Source organism: Octopus bimaculoides, chromosome 26 (assembly GCF_046866305.1).
Source record: "Octopus bimaculoides isolate indiv1 chromosome 26, ASM4686630v1, whole genome shotgun sequence".
Taxonomy (NCBI): domain Eukaryota; kingdom Metazoa; phylum Mollusca; class Cephalopoda; order Octopoda; family Octopodidae; genus Octopus; species Octopus bimaculoides.
In genome coordinates, this window is record NC_142953.1 from 4,130,639 (window position 1) to 4,148,876 (window position 18,238).

The 18,238-nt window shown below is 38.9% G+C and overlaps 2 protein-coding genes across 2 annotated transcripts in view; both read left to right on the forward strand.

Moving 5' to 3' along the window:
* The window catches only part of LOC106881585 (uncharacterized), a 13,450-nt gene extending 4,665 nt beyond the window's left edge, over window positions 1-8,785 (forward strand). Inside the window, exons 3-8 of the mRNA XM_014932041.3 lie at window positions 1,009-2,354; window positions 3,629-3,665; window positions 4,158-4,330; window positions 4,635-4,780; window positions 5,987-6,058; window positions 7,688-8,785. Of these exons, the coding sequence (XP_014787527.1) occupies window positions 1,009-2,354; window positions 3,629-3,665; window positions 4,158-4,330; window positions 4,635-4,780; window positions 5,987-6,058; window positions 7,688-7,887 (1,974 nt within the window). The 3' untranslated portion in view covers window positions 7,888-8,785. The remainder of the gene's footprint in view (window positions 1-1,008; window positions 2,355-3,628; window positions 3,666-4,157; window positions 4,331-4,634; window positions 4,781-5,986; window positions 6,059-7,687) is intronic.
* A 3,653-nt stretch (window positions 8,786-12,438) lies between these two features.
* The window catches only part of LOC106881580 (solute carrier family 2, facilitated glucose transporter member 1), an 88,090-nt gene continuing 82,290 nt past the window's right edge, over window positions 12,439-18,238 (forward strand). Inside the window, exon 1 of the mRNA XM_089343074.1 lies at window positions 12,439-12,530. The gene's annotated coding sequence lies outside the window, so the exon portion shown is untranslated. The remainder of the gene's footprint in view (window positions 12,531-18,238) is intronic.

The following is an 18,238-nucleotide window of genomic DNA, read 5'->3' on the forward strand; positions in this document are numbered from 1 at the left end:
TATATCCTCCCATCAAATCCTCATCAGTGACAGCATCATCATCATCATCATCATCATATGTGTGTGTGTGTGTGTGTGTAACATTATGCTGGGCTTCGAGCACTGGGCCTCACGGAGGCATTATGCCATGCTTGAGAAGAAGACCCATCAAGCCAAGTAAAACTGCAGTCGTGGCAGATACCGGTGCCATGCATATGTTATCCGTGCTGGTGGTTCGTAAGAGCACCCATTATATTCTTGGGCTGGTTGGCATTAGGAAGGGCATCCAGGTGTAGAAACCATGCCAAATCAGACTGGGGTCTGGTGCAGCCTTCCAGCCTTGCCAGCCCTGGTCAAACCATCCAACCCATGCCAGCATGGACAACAGACGTTAAATGATGCTGATGATGATATATATATCACATGACCAACCAGGCTATTAGATGTTGTTACACATCACTAGTCACAATGCATTTTGCATTGTTTTAGCCTTCAAATGATGCCACCCTGCTGGCTAGGTGATCAGGATTGGAGCAGTGTGAAATGAAGTGTTTTTCTCAAGAACACTATATGCCACCCAATCAGGGAATCAAACCCACAATCTAGTGATTGTGAGTGCAACAGTTTAACCATTAGGTCACGCACCTTCACACACACACACACGCACACGCACACAGGGTGTTTGGGCTAAATTTGACAGTTTGCATTAAAGGATAGATCCCCATCCAACAATAACAGTATTTTAAAAATCAGAAATTATCAACTAGATTATGGCCAGGAGCTGCCTTCAGTTTAAACCACGGCCGCTTCTCACTGTGCCCCTGGGAAGATCTATCTCACTCTCCCCCTTACATTCCTTCTCTCTCTCTCTCTCTCTCTCCTACCACTTGTTTCCTCCTGTTAATCTAATTCTCTCACCTGCTCTTCTCTGTCTGCACCTGCTTCCTTTAGAGACTCTCACTCCCATTTCCCGTCTACTCACACTTTTCCTCCCCTGTTGTACACACCATTTCAATGTATCTTTTTCAGATCAATAAAGAAGACCCTGGAGGTAGAACAGCTTTACATGTGGCTGTTAGTGTTGGAAATGTTGACATGGTAGAACTGTTGCTGCAAGGTGGAGCTGATCTCAATTTGGTGGATAAAATGTATAGAGGAACACCTCTACATGTGGCTTGTGGTGGTGGACAAATCGAAATGGTGGAGATGTTGTTGAGGTCAGCACCTGACATTAATGTGGGGGATAAGTATGGTAACACACCACTTCATGTAGCCTCTGATGGCGAAAAAATTGACATAATGGAGTTGTTGTTGAAGTCCAAACATGATGTCAATGTAGCAAATATTTATGGTGACACACCTCTACATGCGGCCTGCCGTGACAAGCACAATAGTGCAGTAAAAATGTTCCTGCAATTTAAACCTGATGTGAATGTGGTGAACAAAGAGGGTAACACACCTCTGCATGTGGCCTGTTTAAGAGGACATCATGATATGGTAGAGATGCTGTTAGCATCTAAACCTGATGTTAAGGCGAAGAACAATGATGGTAACACACCTCTGCACTTGGCCTGTTTAGGAGGACATCACAACATGGTAAAAATGTTGTTAGCATCTAAGCCTGCTGTTAGGGCAAAGAACAATAATGGTAACACACCTCTACATTTGGCCTGTGGTGGTGGATGCAGTGATTTGGTTGAACTGTTGATGAAGTCTATCCCTGATGTCAATGCGCAGAATATGTTTGGCTACACACCTCTGCACATGGCCTGTGGTAGTGGAAACACCGACACAGTAAAGTGGTTGACAACCTCCTCTAAGCCTGATGTCAATATGGTGGATGAAAATGGTAATACACCCCTACATGTGACTTGCTGTGGTGGGCACAGTGACATACTGAAAGTATTAATGCAGTTTAAAGCTGATGTCAATGCGATGAATAAATATGGTGATACAGCCCTACATGTGGCTTGTCGAGGTGGATATAGTGACACAGTTAGAGAGTTAATACTTTCAGAACCTAATGTTAATCTAATGAATAAGTATGGTCACACACCTCTACATGTGGTCTGTCATTGTGGACACAGTGATACTGTACAGGTGTTTCTACAATCTAGACCTAATATCAATGTAGCAGACAAGCAAGGCAATACACCTTTACATCTGGTCTGTCACCATGGAGATAATCTCATAGCAAAGTGGTTAATGGAGTTTAAACCTGATATCAATGTGCTGACGAGTAAAGGTAACACTCCTTTACACCTGGCCTGTAGGGGTGGTCGCATTGCTACAGTGGCGATGTTGATAAAGTTTACTTCTGATGTCAATGTGATGAATAATGATGGTAGCACACCTCTACATCTGGCAGTTTTAGGGTAAGTCAACAATAATCTGGAATATTCACATCTGTTTCTTTTATCTTTAATTGCATATTTTCAATAATGTTTGTTTTTGTAGAGTCATTAATCCTTTTGTTACCATATTTCTGTTCAAATATACTGCCTTTGTTTCTGTTGTCAAGATGGATATAGGATGAAGGATATGAGACACTGGTAATTGAGTTGGGTTCTGGCTGTGTATAATGAATGTACAACACTCATGAACAATTAACAGAATTTTACTTCGCTGCAGAAATATTTTCCATGTTGCTGATGAATTAAAAATGCGACATCAAAGCTGCACTAGATAGGGCATTCAGCTGTAGAAACTTTGCCAGATCAGATTGGAGCCTGGTGCAGCCTTCTGGCTCGCCAGTCCTCAGTCAAACAGTGCAACCCATGCCAGCATGGAAAGTGGACGTTAAACAACAACGATGATGATGATTAAGGTGGCTAGCCGGCAGAATGATTAGCACACCGGGCAAAACGCTTAACGGCATTTCATCCATTTTTACATTCAAAGTCCATATTCTGCCAGGGTCAACTTTGCCTTTCATATGTTTGGGGTCAATTAAATAAGTACCAGTTGCAAACTGGGGTCGATGTGATTGATTGTTCCCCTCCCCTCAAAATCCAGGCCTTGTGCCTATAGTAGAAAGGAATATTACTATCATCAACATCATCATCATTAAGACAGCAAGCTGGGAGAGTAATTAACATTCAGGACTAAAAGTTTAGCAACATTTCATCTGTATTTTCTAAGTTCAAATTCTGCCAAGGTCGATTTTGCCATTCATCCTTTCAGGGTTGATAAATTAAGTACCAGTCAAGTGAAAGCAAAGGTATTGTTTTCAATCGTGTTTATTTGTTTGTCTGTGGACAAGATATCTCAAGAACCGCCAGATGAATTCGGATGAAACTTTCTGAGATGTTTGGCCTTGTGACTGGCACAAACTAATGAGATTTTGGGATCAATCCAGTACTGGACAAGGATTCTGGATTATTTTTCTGATTTAAAAAATTTTTGAGAGTGGTCAGGTTCATATTTAATATTCTCATTTATGAGAGGAGTCAAGTTTATTTCAGATATTCTTATTTTAAAAGTCATCTCTGGCGAATTGTTGAGACGGTGTAGGTGTTGCCTTGGCAGAGGTTTGCACTCTCTGGGTTTATGTTTGCTTTCATCAATTACTAATTTAACAATTAATTATCTGAATATTTGTAAAAACGTAACTTTTAGTTTTAATGTTATCTTTCTGTATAACTTTCAGGCAACACTATGATGTGGTGGCTTTGATGCTCTCCCAGGTTAGTTAACACATACACTCTCTAGATTTATGTGATTTTATAGATTTATTGATCTTATTCACTGTCCTTCAATATTATTATAAACAAAGTATTGTCCACAGTGAAGGCACATGCCTTAGCAGTTAGGGCATCAGGCTCACAATCATGAGGTCAGATCTGGCCAGGGTGAACATAAAACAGGAATATCTGGGCTGGATAAGGTTAGTTTGACCTTTTAGCATTCAGATTATTCAATCAAATAATGCTTATTTATTCATGTTGTTTCAAATTAATCATTCATTAACTTGTAGCTTTGAGATTTTAATGATGTGATTGTTTTTGTATTCTTAGAATGACATTGTAGGTTAGGTGTGAGAAGCTGGATCTAGTTTCTTTGAATGTAAAACAGGTAGAATATTTAGGCCAGGTGTTACCCATTTAAATGCTAAAAGGTTAATTGTATATTGTGGCCTAATTAATACCCATTGTTTTATATTTCATTTTTTATTATAGTTCTGCTCTGAACTTGGCTTGAGCAAGGAAGACAAAGTTCCTGGAAAAGTAGTGGAATGCTTTCTAACAGATCGAAGAAAAAAAGTTTATGAAAACTACAGCAATGTGACACCACTTGACATCATAAAAGATCCAGATTTTAAGAAGAAAATAAATGGATTTTTCTCACCTGAGTAAGTGCTCACCAGTGACGTAAGGTGGTTGTTATATTGGGGATGTATTACTCAAATAAGGCATACAAACTGTATATTTCTATTCAAAATGTAAATAATGTAAAATTAATTCACTTGGGAGACAGATATATGGCACTAAAGTAAACTGAATTAATAATACCCTATAAATTCAAAGCATTCTAAAATAAGCCATGATTTTCTTAAGCACACACACTGAAAAATAAGAAATCATATAATTTTACTTAAATTACTTATATGTAAGTTCTATTCTTCTTATATTTTATTCTATGTTACACTATTACAGGGATAAATGTGTGCTGTGTGGAGATAAGCAGGTCACTGTGAAATTCCTTCCATGTGGACACAAAAGAACATGTAAGGAATGCTCTAAAATTAGACTGAAAAAATGTCCCCAGTGTCGACAACCAGTAACAACCAAAAATGTATTCGGTAAGGAAATATTTTATGATCAGTCTGTGTGGGTCATCGACTGAATCGTACATCTTCTGCATTGGTTTCGATTTTTACTTGTTTCTTTCATTGGACTGCGGCCATACTTGGGTACCACTTTGAAGAGTTTGGTTGAACAAATTGACCGCAATGCTTGCTTTCTAAGATTAATACTTATTCTGTTGGTCTTCTTTCAACTGAACTGCTAAGTTACAGGGATGCAAACAAACCAAGACCAGTTGTCAAGTGATGGTGAGGGCCAAATAGAAAAATAAAGACATACACATACACACACACACACACACACACACATGCTTGATACGCTTCTTTCAGTTTCCATCTACCAGATCTACACAGAAGGTTTTGGTGTCAGCCTAGGGCAATAGTGGAATTCACTTGCCTAAAATGCAGTGTAGTGAGATGGAACCCAAGACCACATGGTTGGGATACAAGGTTCTTAACCACACAGCTACAGTATGAAATAACGTGGTTTATGTTTTGCTTTAATTCCGGTTTTGCCATAATCTGGCAAAATTTCCAGTGGTACATTGCTTTCTTGGCGGAGGTGCAATAGCCCAGTGGTTAGGGCAGCGGACTCGTGGTCAGAGGATTGTGGTTTCGATTCCCAGACCGAGCATTGTGAGTGTTTATTGAGCGAAAACACCTGAGACCCACGAGGCTCCGGCAGAGGGTGGTGGCGACCCCTGTTGTACTCTTTCGCCCCAACTTTCTCTCACTCTTTCTTCCTGTTTCTTGAGTAACGCTGCGATGGACTGGCATCCCGTCCAGCTGGGGGGAACACATACGCCATAGAAACTGGGCCCATGAGCCTAGCTAGGCTTTAAAAGGGCGACGTTTATCGTTTTATTGTTTTCTTGAATATAACGCTTTGTTTCTCGTTGCTCCAGTACACGCAGCTGGCAAAAATGAGTTGTAGCTGTAATTCAACTGGCCAGTCTTGTTATATTCTGTGTTGTGCTGAAACTCCTAGAGAGCAACATGAAGGCTACGCCTTGCCTGTGGAATGCTCAGCCACTAGCATGCTGTTCTGGCAATCGAACCAACTGGAATCCTCATCAAACAGAGTGCCAGTTTTTTACAACACTGGTGTTGATGTAATTGATTTACACCCTCCTCCAAAATTGCTGGCCTTGTGCCAAAATCTGAAATCAATACAATGTGAAAGACTTCGAAATATTTTTGCAGATTATCAAAAACTGGAGGAAAAGGACTTGCTAAAGATAGCAAAAGTGTTACCAACTAAATGGCAGCAAGTTGGTAAGTAGAAAATTACAGCACATTGCTTATTTCTGTGAATTTTACATTTAACCAAGCTTTTGGAAAGCATTGATTGCGTTCATCACATGGTGATGGGTAACAGGCAATTCACTCTAAAGCAAATAGCCGATGATATGAGCATATCCTGTGAGAGAGTTTAGAGTATTCTGCACAATGAACTTGGCCTGATGAAGGTTTCTATTTGATGGGTGCCACATCTGACACCTGATCAAAAGTGCACCAGGCTGATCACATCATGGGAAAAACTGACATTGTTTGAGGCAGATCCAGCTGGTTTCCTTGCACGTTTCCTAACCCAGAATGGGTGTTGGGTTCATTATTTTGAGCCAGAGACAAAGAGATAATCCATGAAGTGGAAACACCCCTCGTCATTTGCTTCAAAGAAAGCCAAGGTTGACTCATCTGCAGAGTAGGTAATGCTCTCAGTTTTTGGGATGTAAAAGGCATTGTGTTTATTGACTATCAAAGGGGCCATACCATCAATGGAGAGTACTATATCAACTTGCTAAGACAGTTATGAAAGGCTACCAAGACCAAATTGCCAGCAAAACTGACAAAAGGAGTCTTGTTTCATCTGGACCATGCTACAGCACATGAGTACTTGGTTTCAATGGCTGCTGTATATGGCTGTGGCTTGAAATGGTTGATCAGCCTTACTATTCTCCTGATTTAGCTCCGTCTGACTATCATCTGTTCCCCAACTTGAAAAAAAAACCACTTGGCTGGGAACCGATATCACAGTGATAACGACTTCATGTCAGCTGTTGATGACACGACTTCATGTCAGCTGTTGATGACACGACTTCATGTCTGCTGTTGATGACACGACTTCATGTATGCTGTTGATGACTTTTTTGTGCAACACAGTGAAAGCTTCTTCACCAACAGCATCCAAGTACTGCAAAGCCGATGGAAGAAGTGTATGAACAGCAAGAGGGACTAATGTTGAAAAATAAAAACCTCATTTGGTCATATATCAGGAGTGTATCTTGATCAACCTCTGAACATTTCAGTCGACCCTCATATATGGGATATATATGCATTAAATAAGTTATATATGTGTACGTGTATTATATATGTATTACATATGTATTATATATGCATCATCATCATCATCATCATTATATATCATCATCATCATCATCGTTTAACGTCCGCTTTCCATGCTAGCATGGGTTGGACGATTTGACTGAGGACTGGTGAAACCAGATGGCAACACAAGGCTCCAATCTGATTTGGCAGAGTTTCTACAGCTGGATGCCCTTCCTAACGCCAACCACTCAGAGAGTGTAGTGGGTGCTTTTACGTGTCACCTGCACGAAGGCCAGTTAGGCGGTACTGGCAATGGCCACGCTCAAAATGGTGCATTTTATGTGCCACCCGCACAAGAGCCAGTCCAGGAGCACTGGCAACGATCTCGCTCGAAAATCCTTACACATGTCACGGGCGTACTTTTTGTTTTGTAATGCATGTGATCCCAGGGCTTGTAGGAAAACTCTTGCCTGAAATCAGTCCGTTGTGCAAAAAATGTTGGGGACTGCTGTCTTGGTGCATTAATGTTGTTATTGTTGTTGTTGTAACAGTTTCTTTTTCATGCATCTTTTACAGGTATTTTCTTAAGAATTGAAAAGGATGTACTGGCAACAATTGAGAATAACTTTCCTAGTGATCCCGAAGAACAGAGTTACCGAATGTTAAAGAAGTGGTTTAAGGGTTGTAAATCATGTTGTCCCCTGAGAGATGCTCTGGAAGAAGCTGAGTGTTTTCAAGCAATTAAATATCTATATTCAATTAAAAAGCTAATTTGATGTTAATATTGCTTACGATTATATTGCAGCAGAAGTTTATTTATCATTCGGCTGTTTTGCTTTAAATACCCCCAACACCAGCTCATACGTGTGTTTTCTACAAGTGGTCACATGACCTGGTCACTTGATGGTTGGGTTTTTCTGGGCTTTATGCGGGCTATCCAATCCCATCAGGTGATAGACCAGCCTAGTGCAGGCAAATTATGTTTGTTCACTGGAGCCCACCTTCAGCTTTAAAAAGAAGAATCTTTTCCGCTATTCTTCTGTGAGGTGCAATGCATGATTCAGTTCAGATCTTGATATGGAGACAGGAGAGTTATTCAGCAGAGAGCTTTGACATACTGTTTGGTTCCATCCAGAACACATCATCAAGTTCCAACTGCATGAGGGACCATCATCATCATCATCATCATCATCGTTTAAACGTCCGCTTTCCATGCTAGCATGGGCTGGACGATTTGACTGAGGACTGGTGAAACCGGATGGCAACACCAGGCTCCAATCTGATTTGGCAGAGTTTCTACAGCTGGATGCCCTTCCTAACGCCAACCACTCCGAGAGTGTAGTGGGTGCTTTTACGTGTCACCCGCACGAAGGCCAGTCAGGTGGTACTGGCAACGACCACGCTCAAAACGGTGTATTTTATGTACCAACATATATATTTTTTTCTGAAAAGTTCATTCAAGATGTTCCATCTTTCATTTAGGCATTTGAAAAAAGTGTAGCAGTCAATTACAACTTTTGTTGTTGTACCTGACTCATTTGGAACCAGGAAATTATAATGCTGCCAGGGCCAAAGTCACACTCATCAACTTCTTAAGATATTTTATTTTAATTCATGTAGTGGAGTATCAAACAGAGATTCACATTGAATTAAAAATAAACTTTAAAACCTTTATTTGTTGTGTTGTTTTAACTATAATTTCAAGCACCTTGCTCAAACACTACCATTGTCATTTATCTTCTACACGTTTCAGTCACTAGACTGTGGCCATGCTGGAGCACCACCTTGAAGAATTTTAGTTGAGTTAATCAACCTCAGTATTTTTTATTGAACATGTGTTTGATAATATTTACAACAGTAGCATTGCTTGTAATTCATATTTGAATTTATTCCTACATATTCATTGTCGAGGCAGGCCAACAAATGATTTTTACACTCTCTTGCATATAGCCATGGATGGGCTATTCAATTCACCTCCAATTTGGTTCAGGTGCGTGATGCTGATAAGCCACAGAAATGGCAAAACATCGATGTCCATCTCTCCTGGATGGGACTTGGAGTGAGTTGTCTCATCTGTCCATAACTTTAACACTCTGGATTTTGAGACAGTCATCTCCGCTGCATCAAATCGCAGCCTACCAGCAAACAAGCAAAGGAGGGACATTGAGTATGTGTGTTTCATAATTATTACCACCGGCCTGGAATTTTGGGGCAGGGGACAGTTGACTACAACGACCCCCAGAACTCAACTGGTGCTTATTTTATCGACCCTGAAAGGATGGAAGGCAAAGTCGACCATAGGTACAAAGCCTGAAATTTGTGGGGAGGGGACTAGTCGATTACATCGACTCCAGTGTTTAACTGGTACTTATTTTATCGACCCTGAAAGGATGAAAGGCAAAGTCGACCATAGGTACAAAGCCTGAAATTTGTGGGGAGGGGACTAGTCGATTACATCGACTCCAGTGTTTAACTGGTGCTTATTTTATCGACCCTGAAAGGATGGAAGGCAAAGTCGACCTCGGAGGAATTTGAACTCAGAACGTAAAGACGGACGAAACGCCGCTAAGCATTTTGTCCAGCACGCTAACGATTCTGCCAGCTCACCGCCTTGATAATAATAATAATATAAATATATATCGATAGATCGCCTTTCTTTAAGTTTTCGTCTACCAACTCTGCTTACAAGAATTTAGCGTGTGGTTGGGAAGAAAACTTCTTACTTCACAGATACGCCGGTTATTTTTGATAGCCTAAGCGTTGATCCGAATGCGGAGGCGCTTTACAAGGGAAATAGCTACGGCATGCTATTATAAAAAGTTGCAACAAAGTTATCTCCCTTGAAATCCTACTATAATTTAATGACTCGCTTTTGTGCGCAAGATAAATTTTTACACTTCGCGTTTTTTTCTGCACCATCTTTATCTGCAGTCTCCTTACTACCCCGCCACCTGTTGTTATCAGCCACTTCTCCCCACCACGCCTACAGTAGTTGTCCACTTGTTTTAAAAACTCATGATTTCAGTGAAAATAGCAATAACGAGCCGATATATAAATTGTATAAATGCATACAACTCAGAATCGGTACATTTATATCTGTACATACACACAGACAAACATATATACATGCATACACATATATACACACAAACACACACATACATACATACTTTTTCACTATAAGTATGCATTTATACCATAAATCAACGCAAACACATACATCATACAAACTGAATTCTCCAAACGTTGTCACGACCATACTTCGAGGGTGAAGTATTTCTCTATGGACAGAGAAAATGTTTCTCTCACGGGTTTTAAAAGTGTGTAGTGTGGAAAAAAAAAAAAAAAAATGGCCAAAATCATTTCGGCATGGGATAGTGACGGGGTGGCGGGAGTGAAAAAAAAAAAAAATTTCAAAATTTTTTCCTTTTTTTTTTTTTTTCGTGAAAATATGTCTCCCATCATTCTGAAGACTTTGGTGGAAAAACATTGGAAAAAAAAAATCCCCGTCAAAACGGAGAAATTCCAACTAATGTAGGCCGTCTGATCCGAATCTCCGTTTTCCAGAAACTCCGCCTCCTCCACCCGCCCATTCCAAAAATTTTGCATACAAGTCTCTTTGTAATCGTAATCAACACAGTTTGAAAGGTATTTGTATAAAATTTCATTAAAAAATACCTATTTTCCAGAAAGTTATGAGGTGGGGAAACGTGGGATCCTGTGAATATCTTCATTTTCGTAAACTGTATATGTCCTTGATCTTGGACACGCAAGCTCACAGTTGATTCCCTTGAATTACAAAGCTGAAATGGGTCAAATCAGCATTAAGAACTTAAAATCTATTTATATGCGTTACACTGACCTGTTTTAGAGTGCAATAATTAATACAATCTGGCGTAGAAACCTGATACTTAAAGCCATAAATAATTCTTTACAATGATGGCTCAAGATCAGTAATTTTAGGGGCGGGGCATTTGATCACATCGGCTCCAGTGCTTGACTAATACTATAGACCCTGGAGGGATGAAAGGCAGAGTCGACCGCAATGGAATTTGAACTTAGTATGTAACGAGGAGGAAAAATTGCCGCTAAGTAATGTGTTCAGTATGCCAATGATTCTGTCATATCGCCTCCTGAATTGAATTAATAAATAATTTTGCTTATCTTTCGATAAAGGTAGACGGATAATGAAAGCATTTGTTCGGCAATTTCCGTAACTTTTTTTTTATTTCTTCAGACCGCTTTTTTTTTTCCTGCTGAATCGTTTATGTTTATGCATGCATGTATGTATGTATGTATGTATGTATGTAACTATTGAATATGTATGTGTATTTGTGTACAGATGCATACACAAATATGAATACACGCGCACACATAAATCCATAATACGTACACAAAAGATATATGAGCATAAGCGATTTAGCTGAAAAAAATGAAAGAAATAAAAATTTTGTACGAAAATTACCGAACAAATCTTTCATAATCTATCTACCTTCATCGAAAGATAGCCAAGATTCCGCCTTACAAAAGGGACAAGGCCTAAAATATCTCGGGGAGAGGGCAAGTCGAGTACACCGATCCCTGGGCCCAAATTGTTACTTCTTTTATCGACTCCGAAAAGGATAAACATTCAAATTCTAGTTCGGTGGAATTTGAACTAAGAAGTAATGGGCGGAAGAAATACTGCTAAGCATTTTGTTCGGTATGTTAACAATTTTGTTCACCACCACCATAATTTAAAGTAATGAATAATTCAGCAAATAGTTTTTGGAAGAGTAAAACAAACTGGGAAACCAATTAAAATGCATGAGGATAGCTTTAATAAACAGGAAATGAGGCCATTTTGGAACATTTATTGTAATTATTCAATTAGTTAACGTCTACATATTATCTTCTATATGTGTATGATTTTACTTTTGCTGTTGGAAATGCCATGTATGCTGTTTGTGCTTTGAAATTTCGTAGGAGCAGCGGTTCCCGACCTCTTTTGCGCCATAGACCAATTTCATCTCACGGACCGGGGGATCACGTGCATAACGAAACAATACATAAGCACACACATCGCCCAGTCTGTGATTCGAACCCGTGATCCCTCGACCAAGAGTCCTTTGCGCTAACCACTAGACCATGTGCCTCCACATATTTATATGCATATGTATATAAATGTAAGTATATAAATATAAGTGTAGATATATATATATATATATATATATATATATATACACACACATATACATATGCATGTATGTATGTACATCTTTAAGTGGATGATAAATATTTGTAGAAGCCACCCGTTGTATTATCACTGAAACTATCATATTATCACGTGACAAACACTCTTGCAGAGATTAAACTGCCAAATGTTGTACATTCTGTCAAATAGATAAGGCAAACATACCACTTACACGCGTTTTTGTAGGTAAGTCTTCTGTTCTCACTTTCTCTGAATATGTCTTGTTACTGACCGACTTGTGCGGCAAACACGTACAAGATCTTTTTTTTTTTTGCTGTTTGTTATCAACTAAATTATGTCTACATTATTCATGCTTTTCTTTTCGTTTTGCTTTTCGTGTCGTTTTATACTGGTCTAAGAGTTTCTTTTCCCTAGCTTCTACATCAATTTCCCAACCGTGTTGCTGTTGAGGGGAACCGTTGCAGGACATTCCATACTTCAGGAAACCCTTGTATAAAGATTGATATCTGTTACCTGATACTTGCATCGGTCATTGGACTGCGGCCATGCCGGGGACATCGCAGGAATCAGATTAGTCGAAGGAATCGACCCCCAGTACTTATTTTTTAAAAAAGCCTGATACTTAATCTATCGGTATCTTTTGCCGAACCACTTGGTTACGGGGACGTAAACAACCCAGTAGTGGTTGTGAAGCGGTGGTGGGGGAGACAAACACAACTACATGCATACATATATACATACATACAGACATACATATAAAAATAAATAAGTCCATCCATCCATCCATACATGTATTCATAATATATAAATATGTAAATGTATGTGTGACAATTTAGTTAATGAAAGAGGCTTGTTTCTGGGTTAGAAACCGGTTCTTTCAATAATGGTGAAAGATTTGAAAAAAAAAAACAGATAGACACAAACACACGATCACACACACACACACACACACACACACACACACACACACACATATATATATATACGTCAATACAGATATATGTGTATACGGAGCCTTGGATCTAGGTTAGAAACCAGTTCTTTCTCTATTGGCAAGAAATCTTGAAATAAAACTGAACAATGACATACATATATACATACATTCGTACGTACATGCATTCAAGTATGTACAAACTTATATATACATGAATGCATACATACACGTATATATACACATATGCGTATACACAAATGCATACACACATACATATATGCATATTTATATCTATACATACATGTTCATTAATGTTTAAGCTCTAAAAAGTCACGTATACGTATACCAGTGCAAGCATCACTCATGCATGTGGACATATACCTCATATATATATATATATATATATATATATATATGCAAACTTACACCCTCCCACCGCCTATATGTGCACATAAACTCGCAGTTACATGTTCGCAAATACACAGAAGTATCTTAACTCAAACAAAGTAACCTTGTTGTCTATTTTTAGACACTGGGGAAGAATTTAAATAAATCTCTAGGTAAACACTCATTCAAATTCATATATATATATATATATATATATATATATATATATATATATATGCGTGTGTGTGTGTGTGTATGTATGTATATGTGTGTGTGCGTGTATATATATAATAATATATATATACTTAGAAGTTAAGGGTATAATCATAAATGTGGTTATATCAGTGGCCTAGCGTATAAAAATGACTGTATCGGTAAAATTAATTTTTAAGTATATAATTATAATCAAGGTCTCCGGAATGCCAGCCCCTACGCTAGAAAGAGATGTCAAATACCTACAATCGACTCTAAATTTGTTCTATATTTATAAATAAAGTGGATTGTAGGTATTTGATATCTACTTCTAGCGTAGGCCCTAGCATTCCAGAGCCCTTAATTATAATTATATTTTTATAATTATATACTTAAATATTAATATATATATATATATATCAATATATACATATACAAGACTATTCTGCTGATGTCTAAATTCCAATGAAAGATTCTTGTTTCTAGATTAGAAACTGGTTCTGTTTTTCCTGATAAGAAATTCGAAACATATAAAGAAGAAAAGACCAAACATAACTAACATATTGAAATAGGGTAATATTATTATCTCTATTACTGTGTGGTTAGATAAATTCGCTAGGTTTTTGTTTTCCAGTATATTTTAATGATTCCCTATGTTATTTGAATTAACACGAAAAATATCGTTGTGATTCATATTTTTATTTTTTCATTTTGTAGGTCTATCCCTCCTCTACAAGTTTTGCTTATCGTTTTTGAAATTTGAATAAATTTTACCTCTTTCCAAACATAATATAACCATGGAGTGACAATCAAACATAATGTATTTATTTCCCTAACAAAACTAAACGTGGCGGGAGTAAAACACCTGAAGTTATTCCCCCTTGTTTACTGATGAACAAATGATATTATTCATTGAGTAATATCATTTTAATTTAATTTAATTTTATTTTATTTTATTTTTACCGTTTATTTGATCTTACTTTAGATTCTTCTTTATATTTGAAATGCTTCAAGCATTAAACTCACTTTTATTATCTTAAGTATATTCGTCCCGCCTTTACGTCGACATCTGTAAGCATTGCGGCCCGGAGCCTTCAATTCAATGTTGTCATTTTTAGTGCCGAGCGCCGTTAAGATTTTCGTTCCTGTGAACTTTGTTATTTTCTGACCTTAGCTATTTCATCTTCGTAATGAGTTTAAGCCTCTTTGCTATATAATATGTGAATTGTTTTAATGTAATTGACCACGTTTTATATGTGTATGCTTGGGTGTATGCGTGCGTGCGTATGTTTGTGTGTGTGTGTGTGTGTGTGTGTGTGTGCACTGTGTATGTGTATATGTTTGTGAGTGTTTGTGTGTGTGTGTGTGTGTGCTTGTATGTGCGCGCGCGAGTTTATGTGTGTGTTTGTGCGTGCGTGTGTGTGTGTGTTTGTGCGTGCGTGTGTCTGTTTGTTTGTTTGTGTGTGTGTGTATTTGTGGGCATCTTTGTGTGTGCGCGTTTGTGTATATGTTTTTGTGTAGGTGCGTGTGTGTGTTTGCGTGTATGCATCTGCGCGCGCGCGTTTGTGCGTATGTTTGCATGTGTGTGTGTGTGGGGGGGTGTTTGTGTGAAACACTGGGGATTGATGTAATTGACTAGACCCCTCCCACAAAATTTCAGGCCATGTGCCTGTAGTAGAAAGAATTATCGTTGTTGCTGTCGAGGCAGTGAGCTGGCAGAACCGACAGAGCGCCGGACAAAATGCTTAGCAGCATTTCGTCCGTCTTTTCGTCCTGAGCTGAAATTCCGCCGAGGTCGACGCAGCCTTTCATCAGTTCAGAGTCGATAAAATAAGTACCAGTTGCACACTGATGTCGACGGGAATAGACTTCCACTCTCCCCCAAAATACTGGTCTTGTACCAAAGTTACAAACCATTATACAATATACGCTCAGAATATAGGAGCAGGTGTGGCTTAAAGGGGCAGGAGAGGCTCAAAGGCGCAGATTTGGCTCAAAGGCGCAGGTTTGGCTTAAAGACGTGGGCGTGGCCTCAAGCCGAAGGCGTGACCTACAGCCGCCGGCGTGGCCTAAAGCCGCAGGCATGGCTTAAAGGCAGGGGCGTAGCTTAAAGACGTAGGCGCGGATTAAAGGCGCAGGTGTGGCTTAAAGGTGCAGGCGTGTCTTAAAGGTGTAGGTGCGGCTTAACAGCGCGGATGTGGTTTGAAGGTGCAGGTGTACCTTGAAGGCGCAGGGACGGCTTAAAGGTGTAGATGCGACTTAAAGGCATAGATGCAGGTGCACAGGCGCAAGTGCGGCTTAAAGACACAGGCGTGTCTTAAAGGCGCAGGCGTAGCTTAAAGGCACAGACGTGCAGGCCTAGGTCGCAGGAGCCGGCATGGCTTGAAGATGCAAGCGTGGTTTAAAGTCGCAGGCGTGGTTTAAAGTCGCAGGCGTGGTTTAAAGGCAGAGGCGTGGCTGTGTGATTCAAAAGCTTGCTTTCCAACAATGTCGGCCTTTGTTCAATTCCACTGCACGGCATCTTTGGCCGTGTGTTTTCTACAATATTTCCAGATAAATGACCGAAACAAGCAAGGTAAAAGGTAAAAAAAAAAAAGAAATGACTTAATAAAAAGCTGTTCCATTTTGAACCTAAGTTATTTGGGTGTAACAGTAAGTTGTATGTCGTTAGTGATTAGAAGACATGTGAACAACAGATTCAGATTCACCCGGTGTCAGTGACAGCAGGGATTCCGGTGAGTTTTCATTATATCTAAAGCCTTCTTTATCTCACAGCGCAACTTCTTATCTTTATTCCAAGTACGTTTCACACGTTTTTTTGTAATCCTCCCATTTCGGTCATGATTGTCTTGATAAAGAGTTTGTCAAACGGAGCACACACGCACGCGCGCACACACACACACACACACATAGACATACACTCCCCCCACACATAAACACACTCATACAACACACACTTGCTCACACATACACACACATACATTCATACAACACACACATTCACACACACATTCATACACACACACACACTCATACACACTCACACATACATACTCAGACATACACACACACACACTCAAACACACACACACACACACACACACACACACTCAAACACACACACACACACACATGCACATACTCGATTTGTTTATCTAAATTAGTGGCTGTGAGGTAAGAAGCTTGCTTCTTAACCACATGGTTCTGGGATCTGTCCCACTGTGTGACACCTTGGGCAAGTGCATTCTACTATAACCTCAGGCCGATCAGAGCGTTGTGAGTGGATCTGGTAGACGGAAACTGGAAGAAACCCGTCGTATATATATATATATATATATATATATATATATATATATATATAAATTCAAAAAGGGATAAAACTCTTTTACAAGAATTTTATCAAGAAGCCAGTGTGTAAAAAAATTCATAAGGGAAATTTCTATTCCCAAGAATATAATTATTCGTTTATATTTATATAAAGGGCATTATTACAGAAAATAATAACGCCACACAGTGGACTTCTCAAAATAACCACATTTAGTACCTAATGCGAGGAAAAAACAACCAACAGAAGACGACCAACTTTCTTTTAAATAAACTTAACTGTGCTTTATTTAAAAGAAAGTTGGTCGTCTTCTGTTGGTTGTTTTTTCCTCGCATTAGGTGCTAAATGTGGTTATTTTGAGAAGTCCACTGTGTGGCGTTTTTATTTTCTGTAACAATACCCTTTATATAAATATATATATATATATATATATATATATATATGTGTGTGTGTGTGTGTGTGTGTGTGTACTCACAATCGTGAGATCGTGGTTTCAACTCCTGGTGCATTGTGTAATCCGATGGTAAGGTTATAGAGTGGAACTCCTTTCAGCTTTGGATAAACATAATAATAACTATAATAACTTGTAGACAGAAATTCATAAGCTTTATTAATGCGTCACAACATGTTTCTACACCACACATGTTAATTAAGTACACATATCTACGGGTGTATGTATACAAATGTGGTGTGTGCGTGCGTGTATATATACATGCCTGTCTGTCTGTATGCAGCAAAAACCTGAAACTTACCATTTTTGATAAGACCTTCAACAGCAAACGCACAATCATGTACCATTTGAACCAAGACAAAAAGAACGGTAAAAATATTAGTTACATTAAGACACCATTATCACCCGTCTAACTTCACTAACAACACAGCATTCCCTATGTAAAAATATGGGACGTTTTTCTGTCTCACCCTGTATAATATGTATATACTTAAAGATGCATTGACATGCACGACAGGTTACCATAGGAATTAGGGCTCAATTTTCCACCTACATTAAACTCCCGTTGTCATAGTGCATTATGAATAAAGCAGTATGAATACAGAATGGGGTCATAAATGGACATAACACAAGTTATTGATACT